Source organism: Eriocheir sinensis, chromosome 49, assembly GCF_024679095.1.
Source record: "Eriocheir sinensis breed Jianghai 21 chromosome 49, ASM2467909v1, whole genome shotgun sequence".
Lineage (NCBI taxonomy): Eukaryota > Metazoa > Arthropoda > Malacostraca > Decapoda > Varunidae > Eriocheir > Eriocheir sinensis.
The window spans coordinates 7,088,172-7,103,600 of record NC_066557.1 but is presented as its reverse complement, the minus strand read 5'-3'; the positions used below and the strand labels follow the sequence as shown (position 1 = coordinate 7,103,600).

The 15,429-nt window shown below is 46.0% G+C and overlaps 2 protein-coding genes across 3 annotated transcripts in view; one reads left to right on the top strand and one right to left on the bottom strand.

The window, feature by feature from the left end:
- LOC126981785 (coiled-coil and C2 domain-containing protein 1-like) overlaps positions 1 to 3,519 on the bottom strand; it is a 29,833-nt gene extending 26,314 nt beyond the window's left edge. The window contains exon 1 of one of the 2 annotated variants that reach the window (XM_050833334.1): positions 3,380 to 3,519. The gene's annotated coding sequence lies outside the window, so the exon portion shown is untranslated. Of the gene's footprint in view, positions 1 to 831; positions 975 to 3,379 lie in introns of those variants that run through there. The other variant, XM_050833333.1, reaches the window with a different exon arrangement.
- On the top strand, positions 851 to 11,804 carry LOC126981786 (cytochrome P450 9e2-like). The gene is made up of 6 exons (XM_050833335.1): positions 851 to 1,024; positions 1,377 to 2,055; positions 3,396 to 3,614; positions 5,247 to 5,307; positions 8,212 to 8,402; positions 9,318 to 11,804. The coding sequence occupies exons 1-6, from the start codon at positions 851 to 853 to the stop codon at positions 9,485 to 9,487; spliced, it is 1,494 nt and encodes a 497-aa protein (XP_050689292.1). The 3' UTR covers positions 9,488 to 11,804.
- The last annotated feature ends 3,625 nt before the right edge of the window (positions 11,805 to 15,429 follow it).

The window sequence follows — 15,429 nt, the reverse complement described above, 5'->3', positions numbered from 1 at the left end:
TGTTTATATATATGTCATCGGGAAGGTCACCATTGCGTTTCTTTGTCTCTCTCCATTGTTTTCGTGTCTTTCTTATCTCCTGGACCATTGCCATATCAAAGATGCTCTGCTGCTGATGTTATTCCAGCCTATATTAAACCTTATCCATGAGGTGACCATTAATGTACCTACAGCAGTATATGGCCTTGGTACTGTGCGAACCTATTGGCTTTGAGGGACACCAGACGAGAGAGAGAGAGAGAGAGAGAGAGAGAGAGAGAGAGAGAGAGAGAGAGAGAGAGAGAGAGAGAGAGAGAGAAGGAAAGAAAGAGAAGGAAGAGAAACCATGGAATTTCATATATCGTTCTCTGTGACCTGTGCCATGTGATTTGTTTTATGAAGGACCATTGCCAACTCGCGTCTTGCCCAGTCATGCTTACAAGCCGAGACCGCACCGCCCGCCATGGGGAGGGGAGGGAGGAACAAGGGGCTCACAGACAACAACAGCCGACGAGGTCACCAGCATGTGCTATCTACGCCTCAGAGCTGTGGTTCATAGCCAAACACCTCGGCGCCCTGACAGCTGACACACACATTTGTCAAGGCTTTCGTAAGAGTTGTGGGGTTTTCCCTGGGTAGTTTTAAGACCCTGGTGGTATAGTTTGACGAACCTTCTGTATCATGAACGTGAAGAAAACACTCATGGAAGCCCGATTAGTGTCCTCTGAGGCCTTAGGAAGTAGCCGACTTGAGAGGCGGATACCGATCCCAGACACGTCACCCTTCCATAATACTCGTCACCCTGAACCGCACACCATCTTGAACATTTTGTGAGCCACTGAACACACACACCTTGTTTCCCTCAGGAGTGATGGGCGTGGTGACGTGGCTGTTCGTGGGCGCGGTGGTGCTTCTGCTGTGGGTGTACTCCCGATGGTGCCACAGCTACTGGTCCTCGCGGGGCATCGTCTCCCCGCCCGCCCTCCCGATCTTCGGCCACGCGCAGCAGTTCTTCGGCAGTCAGCGTTGGCTCTATGTGGACAAGGTGAGTTGTGAATGCGAGGAGTGGATCAACGTTTAATTGCCTGATGCTACACACTCTGCCTTGCGGTGTTGCTAAAATTATTAGAATCACTGGAACTCAGGCGCCACGACGGCCGAAGGTTCCCGCAAATGTCCTCAGTCTTCTGGTGCGACGTGAGGCTTCACGGTCACCTATCGGAATGCAATTAAATAACAGCAACTTTTTTTTTTGAGGTGGGGTGGGGGGGAGGGGAGGTGACTCTACCAGCCTTGATTCTTAAGAGGAACATTTGTGATTCGTTGAACATTTGTTTGTTTAGCTGTTATTCTCACTTTGCACTAACCGATTTGAATTTCATTTTTAATCTTAACAGTTTTATCGGAAGTACCGCGACCACAAGGTGTGGGGCCTGTACGAGTTCCTGACCCCGGTCCTCTTCGTGTCTGACCCTGACCTCCTCAAACACTTCATGGTGAAAGATTTCGACCACTTCGTGGACCGGCGAAGCTTCGGGGACCAGCCTGGCTCCATCATGAGCGCGATGGTCACCAACAAATACGGCGAAGAGTGGAAAGACTTGCGGGGACTCATGTCCCCCACATTCTCCTCGGGCAAGATGCGTGGCATGTTCCACTTGATCTGCGAGAAGGCGGACTGCCTCGTGTCCTTCTGCCTCAAGAAGGGCGTCAACAACCGGCCCGTGGACATGAAGGACATGTTTGGCCGCTTCACCATGGACACAATTGCCTCGTGTGCTTTTGGCATTGAATGTAACTCCTTTTCTGACACGAAACCAATATTTTCTGAGAAAGCGAAAGCGTTCTTCACGTTTCAAGGTGTCAGAATGCTGAGACTTGGTCTTATGCTGATGAAGCCAAAGTTGTTCAATGCTCTTGGGCTCAAAGCGGACACACCTGAAGTAGAATTTTTCGCCAAGATATGCAAGGAGAACACGGCGGTGCGGGAGAAGGGACAGAAGAAGCGTGGAGACTTCCTGGACCTGCTGCTGGAGGCGCGGGACGCTGAGGAGCGCCTCCACCCCGGCAAGAAAGGTAATTAGTAGCACCACTCAGGCCTGCATCGCGCTCTGCCATTGGCTCTGCGCCTGTTTAAAGTAAGCGTTAGAGGAGCGCGATGCTATGGATCAGAACTAGTGGATTTATTATTTTTACACGTTTTTTTTTCTCACATTTACACAACACTTGTCTTTTGACTGATAATTATCATAAGGAAGCAATTATGTCTATAGATTACGCGGAAATCCCTTCATGCAGCTTTCTTAGCGGCGCAACTCGCGTGAAGGCGCAAATATAAGTTGCGTACACAGTTGAAAAGGACCATGTTGTAAAAAAAAGAAAACACCGGTTTCACTGATGCAAGCAAACAACAACTCAATGCTCAGCCACATCCACAAGCGAGGAGTCTCATAAATGGACGAGGCATTTCGGTGATCTGCCGAGATTAAGTTAGCACATGATACAAAGTGGCGCTCCATCAAAGAAGAGGGAGCCATGGTAGAAGGGAAGCCAAAAAATCTATCAGTTAGATGCAAAAAAAAAATACCTTCGTGATTGTAATTGTTTCTCGAGTGGTTAGCAAGTACGTACCGGTTCAGTTTGCTAGTGGTTGCTGTGAACTTAGTGGTCTAATTTCCTAGTGGTTGCCGAGAACTTAGTGGATTAGTTTGCTGAAGTTTTATGAGAATTTGGTGTTTTAATTTTCTAGTGATTGGCGAGAACTTAGTATATTGTTTAGTGGGGAGTGGCGGTCCGGAGGGTCAGAGCTTCTATAGCCATGGAAGTGAAGAGCCACGGAGAGGCCGTTCGAACCCCCATTTTTTTTATACAGTGCGGGAGGCAGCTCAAGGGTAAAAACAAATGAGAAAAAGCCCGTTATTCACGGCTCCCATATAAGAAAGTTTAAATGAGTGGCCAAAAGAGAGATCAGTTCAACGTTGTTGAAAGAAGTTGAATAATGCAGAGCAGAGTCATCAGCGTACGAGTGGATAAGACAGTTTGTTCTGGAAAGATAATAACGAACAACACAAAGAGAGTGGGAGATGGGACAGACCCCTGCGAATACCATTGTTGATAGGTTTAGGGGAAGAACAGTGACCGTCTACCACAGCAGAGACAGATCGGCCGGAAAGGAAGCTGGAAATGAAAGTACAGCGAGAAGGATAGAATCCGTAGGAGGGTAGTTTAGAAAGCAAAGAATTGTGCCAGACTGTCAAAAGCTTTCCAGATGTCAAATGTCACTGGAGGGGCGTGAAGTCAGGAAGGCCATCCGGTCTTAATCCCCGAGCCACAACCCCGAAATAACGACACTGGGAAAATGGCAAACGTTTACAAGACCAATACGAAGGTGAGAACTTACTGGTTTGATGTTCTAGTGTTCGCCGACAACACAGTGGTGGCCCAGAGCGTCCTCTTCCTGATGGCTGGCTACGACACCACCGCCACCACCCTCGCCTTCGCCGGCAGAATCATGGCCAGGCACCCCGAGTACCAGCAGCGCCTCCGCCACGAGATGCAGGAGCTTGTCAAGGAACACGGCTCCATCACCTACCAGGGGGTCATGGAGGCCAAGTTCCTGGACGCCTTCCTGATGGGTGAGTTGTTTTTTGTTGAGTGTTGTTTCCCTAGATACACAGTATAAATAGGATACAGAATAAACAGGATAAACAGATAACCAGACCACTCAGACAACCTCTCCTAAGGGTGCCACCCATAAGGGAAATAACTACTCCTAAAAGTGATCTTCTAAAGGGAGCATACACTCCTAAGGGCGCTACTCCTAAGTGAAATAGCTACTCCATAAGGTGATCTTCTTAAGGGAGGTAACACTTCTAACGGCGCTACTCCTAAGGGAAATAACTATACTCCTTTGGGTGGGTGATCTTCTTAAGGGAGCTAACTAACTACTCACAAGGGCGCGACTCCTAAAGGAAACAACTACTCCTTCAAAGGGGCTATTACACTGGACAAATTTTTCGTGGATCTTCAGTCAAACCACGATTTCCGCTGGCGTGGTTCTTATTTGTTTCTTGTTATTGCTGATGATGATGGTGAGTAATACCGTCGTTCTTCGGTGAAATCTACCGTAGCTTTGGAAGATCGTGGACACGTCAGAAAACCACGGAAATAGGAGAACCACGCCAGCGGAAATCGTGGTTTGACTGAAGATCCACGGAAAATTTGCCCAGAGTAATAGCCCCTTTTGGGTGGGTGATTTTCTTAAGGGAGCTAACTACTCACAAATTAAGGGCATTACTCCTAAAGGGACCTCTTCCCTGTGCATCTCTCTCTCAAAGTCGTAACATTGATTTGTCAAGGTGTTGGTGCAAGGGCTACAGGCCACACTTTCAGGCAGGCTGTTCCACGTATGTTTGCCCTTGTGTTAAATAGACACCAGAAGGCACCACGTGACACTTAAAGGCTTGTAATGTATGATACGTAACTGTTTGCCCGCAGGGGTTAAATATTTCAATTGTACTAACTTTTCAACACTAATTGAACGTGTCTTAACCTTTTTAGTGCATACTCAAAATTCGGATGTTTACAGAAGGAACACTGAAGTTTGAGTAATTAATGTGTTTCGATTTTATTGAGGTTAATTTCGTAGAGGTTATTGTGTTAGTATTTTGCTGGGTAGTTTTATGAATCTGGTGATAGTTTGACAAGGCTTCTGCACCATGAACGCGATAAACAGTCATAAGAACCGGACGAATCTCCTGTGTGGGGTTTGGAAATAGTTGTTGTGTGAGCCGAAAGCGTCTGGGAAAACAGGCCCAAGGGCGGTGATCGTAGACGCTTCCGCCTAACATTAAATATTCCCAAAGGCAAAAAGGAGACTAATCGCTTTTTTATGAGTACTTTTCACGTTCATGGTATACAAGAAACTACCCCTGAAAATTCCCAGAACTCGTACGAAAGCCTTGCCGAATGTGTGTGTGCTTGGAGGCCGAGACTCCTGAGACTGCGGCCCTTAGGTTGGTATTCTTAGACGACCCCGCCTCTCACATCAACAATTTCTAAAGGCCAAAACGGAGATCAGCCGGGTTCTAATGAGTGTTTTTGTAGGTTCATGGTACAGAAGAAGGGTCAAACTACCACCAGAGTCATTAAACTACCCCTGGAAAGGCCCACAACTTCTATGAATGCCTTGTCAAATATGTGTGCTTGGCGAAGAAGTGTTTAACAAACCGGCCCTTAGTCATTCCTAAGTCACCCTCTCTTTCCAGAGACGCTGAGACTGTACCCGCCCGGGACAATTGGGGATCGGAAGTGCACCAAGGAGTACAAGTGAGCCTCGCTCTGTTTACTGACATGCACTTTAGTTTACGTTTCCCGGTGTTGTGCACGTGGCTGTCACCTTTTGCAGAGCTGTCCTCCGCGAATTTGGAAGTGAATATTTACAAAGACTTGTTGATAAATATGGCTGTACGCAGGCGTCCCCCGATAACATGTTTGCAGACTTACCGGAAAGATTGGCCAAATTTAGGGTTGAAATAGGCCCCTTGCAGTATCTTCTGTTGAATGAACAATATCCACCAAACCTTATAAGCAACCAACGGAGAAGTCGATAGTTTTTTTTAATTAGCAAGATGCTATTTCACGTAAATTTACCCCTGAATCACTGCATCAAGGCCATTTAACGGCCCTTCACTTCACTTATTAACCCGGTAATTGAGGGGATCATGTTTCTTAAAGGCCCCTCTAAGCGAGAAAAATGAGAAAAAAACATCACTCACGCAAACCATTTCATAATATATATCAACGCATTTGTGATCAGTTTATGCATCATCTATTTTGGGGATTTATATCATGGCAAAAATTAGGCCCGTCGCTGGTTCATGGTAAAGCCACAAATTTGGCCTATCGCTGCTACCGGGTTAAAAACAGAGCGCTATACTGGACTCATGATTATTTCCCCTTTGAAAGAATAAAATAATATGCCCTCCCGTGCATAAAAACATAGGGGGCAGCCACGGACACGGGACGAGCTGCGTACATGGATCTGTATTGCGGCCCGCCCTTTGTCTGTCAAGAAAGCGGGGACAGCTCCGTACAAGGTAAGTAAAGCACCGGTGCGCTCGTCGTATCTGCTTAAGGCGCCGCAAGTCCGGCCGTAGCGCTTCCGCTGGTATACTCAAAACACCGGCGCGGCCATTTTGAGGAGAGTTACGGCGCCGCAGGTTAAGGCGGGTGTGGGCCGCCCTGAGTTACGGCCTCCTCCCTGCACGCCTTCGCTGCTACAAGTGGAACATATACAGCCTTTATACAGGTATGAAATGCATATATACGATGTTTACGTAGTTATACTACTTATACAACCGTAAGAAGTGAATGAACTACCAGCAAGATGTTTAGTAATACAGTAACTAGGAAGTTTGGTGAAAACTTGTGAGAGGGCTTCCCACTGCCTCTTGCAATGATACATTTTTATTATGTGGAGTTGCAAAGAACCAGTAGTAGATAGGTATGTTGCCATGTTCCTATATGCACAGCATCACAATTGAAGACGGAGTAAATATATCTGCATTCAGTTTACGCGCACGACACCATTTTCCTCATATTTGCCTTCCTAAATCCTACAGACTTGGGGATCCATCCCCCATCCTTCGCAACGTAGTATCTTGCACGCGTGGGTGAGCAGGGACATCACTGTGTTGCAAGTGTTGTATATATACCATAGTGCTGATAAATGTTAAAGGTAACTTTTCACAAAAATGGTGTTATAGCTTGCATATAGAATATAGCATAGTCTGAATGTCTGAGGTTATGAACAAAGGTAGGTTAGGTTTGTGTCAGTGCTATTAGCATTAGTAGTTCCTCTTCCGAAAAGTTTGACCTCCTTTTCTTCGTAGGGGGCAAGGTAGGGGGTGAGGAGAGAGGCTCCATTGTCGTGAGAGGGTGGGCACCGCGGGAACGTTCGCACAACAGCTGATTTGTGTTTATATCCCGCGATTGGTCGACGCTTCCTATTTGCCGACTAGAACTTGCCCCTGATTGGCCACTGAGACGCGGCCGCCTTACAGCGGCGCGCGCCCTAAGGTCCCCTTACGACGGCCTTAAAAAGTTTTGAGTATGGGAAAGGAATGCAGAGATACGGCGCCGTAGCACGGCCGTAGCCAACGGCGCCTTAGTGAAGTTAAGGCAGCGCGCGGGCCTTAACTTGCGGCCCTTCTCAGAATCCGCCCCCAGCTTGTGGTCATTTTCCTTTCAGTCAATCTCTTTAGTCTTTAGTACAGAAATGATTGATTGATTGACAGTTTATTGTTGCAAGTAAACAAGTTGTATAATCACACTCTGTACTGCCTGGGGGTTGGGATGGCATGCTCCTCCCTTCTCCTTTGTTGTTTTACTTGCAACAATAAACTATCAATCAATCAACAACAAAGGAGAAGGGAGGAGCATGCCATCCCAACCCCCAGGCAGTACAAAGTGTGAATATACAACTAAGGATAGATGTGGAAGTAGCACCAGGAAACTAAAAAGATACAATGGTATGTTTATTGTACCACTATTTATATACTTTAGGCTCGGTAAACCACTTGGATGTGTAAGAGCTTCCTCCTTTGTGTTTACCAATGTGCACGTGTCAGAAATGGTACGGTACAGCATTATCATCTTTGGCAGTACTTAAGTTTCACACTTGATACAACAGACTACTTTCTTTTTCGTCATATAAGCATGAATGATACGTGCAAGGAGGTCCACACAGCCCAACTCTTCCACACAGCCCAACTCTTCCACACAGCCCAACCCTTCCACACAGCCCAACCCTTCCACACAGCCCAACTCTTCCACACAGCCCAACCCTTCCACACAGCCCAACCCTTCCACACAGCCCAACTCTTCCACACAGCCCAACCCTTCCACACAGCCCAACCCTTCCACACAGCCCAACCCTTCCACACAGCCCAACTCTTCCACACAGCCCAACTCTTCCACACAGCCCAACTCTTCCACACAGCCCAACTCTTCCACACAGCCCAACCCTTCCACACAGCCCAACTCTTCCACACAGCCCAACTCTTCCACACAGCCCAACCCTTCCACACAGCCCAACTCTTCCACACAGCCCAACTCTTCCACACAGCCCAACTCTTCCACACAGCCCAACTCTTCCACACAGCCCAACCCTTCCACACAGCCCAACCCTTCCACACAGCCTCACTCTTCCACACAGCCCTATTCTTTCAGGGTTCCCGGCACAGATCTGGTCCTTAAGCCCGGCGACATGATCAACTTCTCAATCTGGAGCCTTCACCACGACCCGGAGTACTGGCCCGACCCCGAAGAATTTAAGCCAGAGCGTTTCCTGCCAGAGAACCGAGACCAGATCAAGAGCTTCACGCACATGCCCTTTGGAATGGGTCCCAGAAACTGCCTTGGTGAGCGATTAGAGTACAGGATCGGTATTTTCAGACGCTTCCACCTCTCATGTCATATATTTCCAAAGGCTAAAATGGAGTTTAATCGGGATTTCATGGGTGTTTTCACGTTTGAGGTAAAGAAGAGAGGTCAAACTACCACCAGGGTCATAAATGTGCCTCTGGAAATGCCCAATACCCCTTCAAAAACCCAGTCAAATGTGAGTGTTTAAGCGGCGAAGCGTTTGAAAATATGGTCCCAGATTTAAATGTTTAGTCTAAGCATTTTATCTTTGAGAATAAGCCCCTCCTCTTTTCTTGTATGTCATCAGCCTTTTCACCAGCAGGCCACGCCCCTCCTCCATCTCGGGCTACATCTGACTGGTGGATGTTGTGCTGATGCAAATTACTTCGACAGTTTAGCTCCTCCCCATTCCCCTTTAGATATCTGTCACCATGGTCGATCCACGAGCAAGCCACGCTGTCACTCTTACTCGAGAAGTGTGTGATTGGTGCACGCTAGAGTAGAGTGGGCGGGGTTTATTTTCGAGGCAAGCGTAAACACTGGATGAAAAACACTTTGAGTCGTGTTATAAGACACTTCGCCGCCCAAGAACACATATTTGACAAGGCTTTCGTAGGAGTTGTGAGCATTTCCAGGAGCAGTTTTATGACCCTGGTGGTAGTTTGACCCTTCCTCTGTACCCTGAGCCTAAAAAAAATCAGTAGAACCTGATTGATCCCCTCTTTGACCTTTAGAAATAGCTTATGTGTGAAGCGAGTGTCTTGTAGTATCAGCCTTTAAATTTGACGATGAGCCTTTCCTTATGTATTTTGTCTTCTGAAAAAATAGTTACGGGTTACATAGTGGTGAATATGGTACTAATCGTTAATGGCTAATCGTTATCTTCTACTATTTCTTTTCTCTACGTCCAGCGATGAGATTCGCCCTCATGGAAGCCAAGGTGGCCCTGGCTCACCTCATCTTGGCGGTGGACCTGAAGTTGGCACCCGGGAACGAAGAGATGACGTTCGAAAACTCTCCTATTTTACTCCGACCCAGTGGAGGCGTCACGATGCTGCTGACGCCGCTCAAGGAGGACTGAGGACAGCTGTTACTGGACAACCACTTAGCAGGGCTGTCACTTGTCACACAGGAACAAGGGTCGTATCCTCATACTCTTTCGGTACTCAACAGCAGTTTCCGAAGGCCACAAAGGAGATTAACCCGGTAGCTGCGGGGGTCATGTTTCTTAGGTTAGGTTAGGTTAGATGAAAAGCCCCGCTAAGCTAAATAATGAGAAAGAATCATCACTCACGCAAACCATTTCATAATAAATATCAACGCATATGTGATCAGTTTATGCATCATCTATTTTGGGAGGTTTATATCATGGCAGAATTTTGGCCCGTCGTTGCTACACGGTAAAGCCACAAATTTGGCCCGTCGCTGCTACCGGGTTAAGAGGCTCTCATGGGTGTTTCTCACGTTCATCGCGCAGAAACTTTCTCAAACTATCACTATATTCACAAAACTACCCATGGAAGGACCCACAACAACCTCTAGGAAAGCCTTATCAAATGTGGGTCTGTAATCCCCGAAATGTCTGAGAATATGGATCTCTTCTAATTCCTCAGCTTTCATTGCCAATTCCGTTCTTCCTTACCACGTTTTTAGGACAGTCTGCTTATTTATCAATTTGTTCGCAGTATTACGTCCTGGAGTTGCAGTACATATTTTTTTGGTTTATTATTATACTGAAAAGGCAAACACACTAATCGATTAGCGCAGACAAACTGTATTGATTCATTGATATATTGTGTTTTCATTATCTAACTTGGATCATTTTGCGATGAAGAATACCAAATGGCAACCCTGCTTCACGGCATAAGCAAAACCAGGCTGATGGCTCGTTCATGCCTAGTGTCTGCGCCGTTACTTCCAAAACCCCGCACAGTAGGATAATAACGAAAAAGGAATCAACGAAGGAATGCTTAAATATAGATAGATGGCTACAAATAACTAAGTATATATAGGAACAAATAATTACGATGCATATATAGACAATGTATAGGGTAAAATACACAACTAAAAAGCATTTAATGCACACAAAGAAAAAATAGAGTAAATAATAGTAAACGTAGAAAAGATCATTGGACAAAAAAAAAAAAAAAAAAAAAACCGCATATTCAGATTCTTGCAATACTTCGTTACCTCGTATAACTTGTCTCGTTGGAGGAAGACGTTAACAAAGTAGACGACGCGAGAGGCAGCCATTAAACTTAACTTGCTACACGTGGTATTCATCCACCCCTCTCTTCTCAACGCTGTACCGTTCTGCTCATCCATCACAGAAGGGAACGCAGAGCCGAGGGATAACCAGAAGGATTGATTGATTGATTGATAGTTTATTGTTGCAAGTAAAACAACAAAGGAGAAGGGAGGAGGAACAAGCAAACTGCCTTATCTAAACCTACGAGAATTGGACATTTGCAAGACGATTGGTGCTGGAAGTTGTGACGAAACTGCTCAGTGGGGGATTATGAAAGCTGATGATACGTAGATGGCAACACTGTTTGGAGTAAAGTCGCCAGAGAGAAAGACCGATACGTACTACAAAAGCTGCTTGTTGCGTCGAGTTTCGTCCCCTTGTTGTAGTCCGTCCGCCTTGATTACATACATACAGCTAGGGTTGCTGAATTTTCCAGGATATCTCACTTATCACATTTACCGACATACAAGGGGTGCAGGTTATCTTATTTATCACATTTACAGACATTGTCCCACCCAAGTTTATTTCTGAATTGAATTGAAAGATTTATTGTTTTTATAAAAGGAAATGATGACGTTTGTTTTGATTTTGATAAATGTTTGAAATATGAGTTTGTTCATGCACCCTTTGTATGTCAGTAAATGTGATATGAGATAACCTGCACCCCTTGTATGTCGATAAATGTGATATATGAGACAATCTGCACCCCTTGTATGTCGATAAATTAGATAACCTGCACCCCTTGTATGTCGGTAAATGTGATAAGTGAGACATCCTGTGCCGTGCCGAAATTCATCCTTCCTGTGTGTATGTAAACAAAGGTCGTGCATGCGCAGATCAGGAATGGACGGACAAAAACAAGGGTACGAGACTCGACGGCCACTGCCCCTTCCTCTGCCAACCGAGACAGACCCCTGCTGCTAAATTTCTCCTTGTTTACATTAGTGTGACAACTTTCTGGGGTTTGTTTCTATTTAGCTTTGTGATGCCGCTAAACTTTAAGGAACATTAGTGTTATTATTGCTATGCTCTTGGGTTCTGTTACGCCTCGTTGCCATGATGCGAGACAGACCTTTCCTTTGGCTAACACTTGGCGAGTCTTGCGAGTGGAGGCGCTATTGTATCACCTGCTAATACAAGATATACAGTATTTGGTTGTTTTCTATAGTCCCCCACAAGCCTTGCGGATGAGACCATGGCCTGGATGAGGCTACTTCGGGAAATCTGGATAATAAGACCGATTGTGATTGACCTACCAAAAACTTCCTTATTTTAATTCCAGCTCACTCCCCTCTAAGGTTACAGTAAAGCAGCAAAACTCATCCGATGTACACAACGACCCAATAATGTAATCCACCCAAGACAGGGGCACTGGTCCACCACACATTAATCTGGACCCACCAAACACCAACCTCGCCCCACCAAACAACGTCCCAGCACCACATAAACATAGGCAACCTTCCCTATTCCCTGCCCCACCGTTGCCAACCAAGTTCCACCTCTACCTGGAGCGAGTGAGTACAAAACACGAGACAGTCAAGAAAAGCTGCAATCAAACATGGCTAAGGTCAAGGTAGTCGATACTCCCAACATTGAAAACCATTAACCCCAGGGTACTTACGTTCTGCTACAGTGACGGGGGTGTGGAGAGACAAGGCGGGGCAGAACGGGACCGGAGCGAGCACCGTCCCGCTGACTGGACTGACTGCCAGACTGATTGCCTCTCGGAGTCTCGGGGCGCTGCGTATGGTGGGCTCGAATCAACGAATCCCTCGACTCATTGATTCAGATTCAGCAGGTCAGTCTTACTTAAACCAGGAGTACGTAGGTGTGGCTCGCAGGAATGGCGTATATCACCATAGTCTATAGGCATACATCACCATAGTTTATAGGCATACATCACCATAGTCTATAGGCATACATCACCATAGTCTATAGGCATTCATCACCATAGTCTATAGGCATTCATCACCATAGTCTATAGGCATTCATCACCATAGTCTATAGGCATTCATCACCATAGTCTATAGGCATTCATCACCATAGTCTATAGGCATTCATCACCATAGTCTATAGGCATTCATCACCATAGTCTATAGGCATTCATCACCATAGTCTATAGGCATTCATCACCATAGTCTATAGGCATTCATCACCATAGTCTATAGGCATTCATCACCATAGTCTATAGGCATTCATCACCATAGTCTATAGGCATTCATCACCATAGTCTATAGGCATACATCACCATAGTTTATAGGCATACATCACCATAGTTTATAGGCATTCATCACCATAGTTTATAGGCATACATCACCATAGTTTGTAGGCATTCATCACCATAGTTTATAGGCATTCATCACCATAGTTTATAGGCATTCATCACCATAGTTTATAGGCATACATCACCATAGTTTGTAGGCATTCATCACCATAGTTTATAGGCATACATCACCATAGTTTATAGGCATTCATCACCATAGTTTATAGGCATACATCACCATAGTTTGTAGGCATTCATCACCATAGTTTGTAGGCATTCATCACCATAGTTTATAGGCATACATCACCATAGTTTATAGGCATTCATCACCATAGTTTATAGGCATTCATCACCATAGTTTATAGGCATACATCACCATAGTTTATAGGCATTCATCACCATAGTTTATAGGCATACATCACCATAGTTTGTAGGCATTCATCACCATAGTTTATAGGCATACATCACCATAGTTTATAGGCATACATCACCATAGTTTGTAGGCATTCATCACCATAGTTTATAGGCATACATCACAATAGTTTATAGGCATACATCACCATAGTTTATAGGCATACATCACCATAGTTTGTAGGCATACATCACCATAGTTTATAGGCATTCATCACCATAGTTTATAGGCATACATCACCATAGTTTGTAGGCATTCATCACCATAGTTTATAGGCATACATCACCATAGTTTATAGGCATACATCACCATAGTTTATAGGCATTCATCACCATAGTTTATAGGCATACATCACCATAGTTTATAGGCATACATCACCATAGTTTGTAGGCATTCATCACCATAGTTTATAGGCATACATCACCATAATCTGACGCGTGGAAGCAACACCAAAGTGAATATCTCCAATTGAATTAGCGCGAAATACTTCACACACAACGCGCCAAAAAATGTAAGTGAACACGCGTAGTGAAAGTTGAAGTGTTCGAGCTTTGTGGGTGATCGTCTGATGAATCAAAAGTCATGGCCGGACATTTTAGCTAAACCAATAAAGCCGATCCCGTCTTTAGTCACTCTCGTCACGCGAAATGGGACCTTAAAGCAACGAGACAAGGCTTGTGACGAGTGCTGGAAGTAACATAAAACTAGAAAGGCAGCCACGACATTATATTCCTCTCCCGCTAAGAATCAAGATGGAGAAAATAGGCTGAGGATAGCACGTAAATTACCCTGGAAAAGAGGGAAGGAGAAGGAGGAGGAGGCGAAGAGCAGGACTAGTTAGCTACCAGTGACCAAACCTCCTCCTCCTCACCTCTCCAGTTCGTCTCGGATCATTCAGGTCCCTGTGGTCCCTGGGAACTCTTCGGGAACTTCACCTTGTAGTTATTGGCAACCTTCAGTTTGAGACCTCGAGAGTCATCTGCGGAGGAGACTGAGGGGCTGTGGGCCTCCTCGTCTCCGTACCTGCCCTGGACGACGGCCTCGCTGCCTAGTGGGTCCTCGCCTTCAGGTATGAGCTGCAGGCTGTTCCAGGGGATGCCGAAGCTCAGCACCTGCGTCCCGTCGGCCCGCCGCTCCTTGTGCTGGAGGACGTAATACGCGGGGAGTTCCAGCCTGAGGCGGTATCCCCCAGACACGCAGACGGTGGCCACAAAGCCCTTTCCGCACCACTCCAGCACCGACCACTCCTTCTCCGCCATCGGGTGATAATTGCAGAAAAGAAAGTTGTACATCTATTCTTGCCTTCTCCTTTAATCTTGGTAGGAGCGCCATCTTTGCAGGCTTTTGTTGTTGTTGTTAGGCGCTAGGACGGTCTCGTTCGCCTTTGGTGTAGAAATAAGTGTTGTCCTAACGATAAAACAGTAAGGCCGAGGGAAGGAAAGGGGAGCGCCACTACGGACCTGGAAATTGTATACTCAGAATTGGCTTGGTTTTCTCCGCACGAAAAACGCATTCATATTCTTAGCTTTCACCAGCAGATTATAGCGTTTGATGATGATTCTTTACCACTGGAGGCGCAAACTACACGAATAAGCATTGAAGGTAAGCTTTAACCCGGTGGCAGCGACGGGCCAAATTTGTGTCTTTACTGTGTAGCTACCATCGACGGGCCAAATTTTTGCCACGATATAATCCCCCAAAAATAGATGATGCATGAACTGATCACAAATGCTTTGATATATATTATGAAATGGTTTGCGTGAGTGATGATTTTTTCTCATTAATTCGCGTAGAGGGGCCTTTAAGAAACATGATCCCCGCAGGTACCGGGTTAAACGTTTTGTAAGTGCCAGGAAAGTAGAGCATCTGGTAATTGTGGCGAGTCTGAGGGAAACACGTCCTCCTTTCTCGTCTTGCCTTCACGCCTGACTAGTGGTGGAGGCTGACCCTCGTGACCTATTGCTCAAGGTCCTTTCCAGCTCCTCCTTCACAACCCTCAGGAACACCTCGTCATCGGAATCGTCCTTGTCCGTTGGGTCTTTGCTCCTTCCCTCCTCTACCTGCACGCTTTCGTCCGTTTCGTTCATGGCCTCGGCGGCA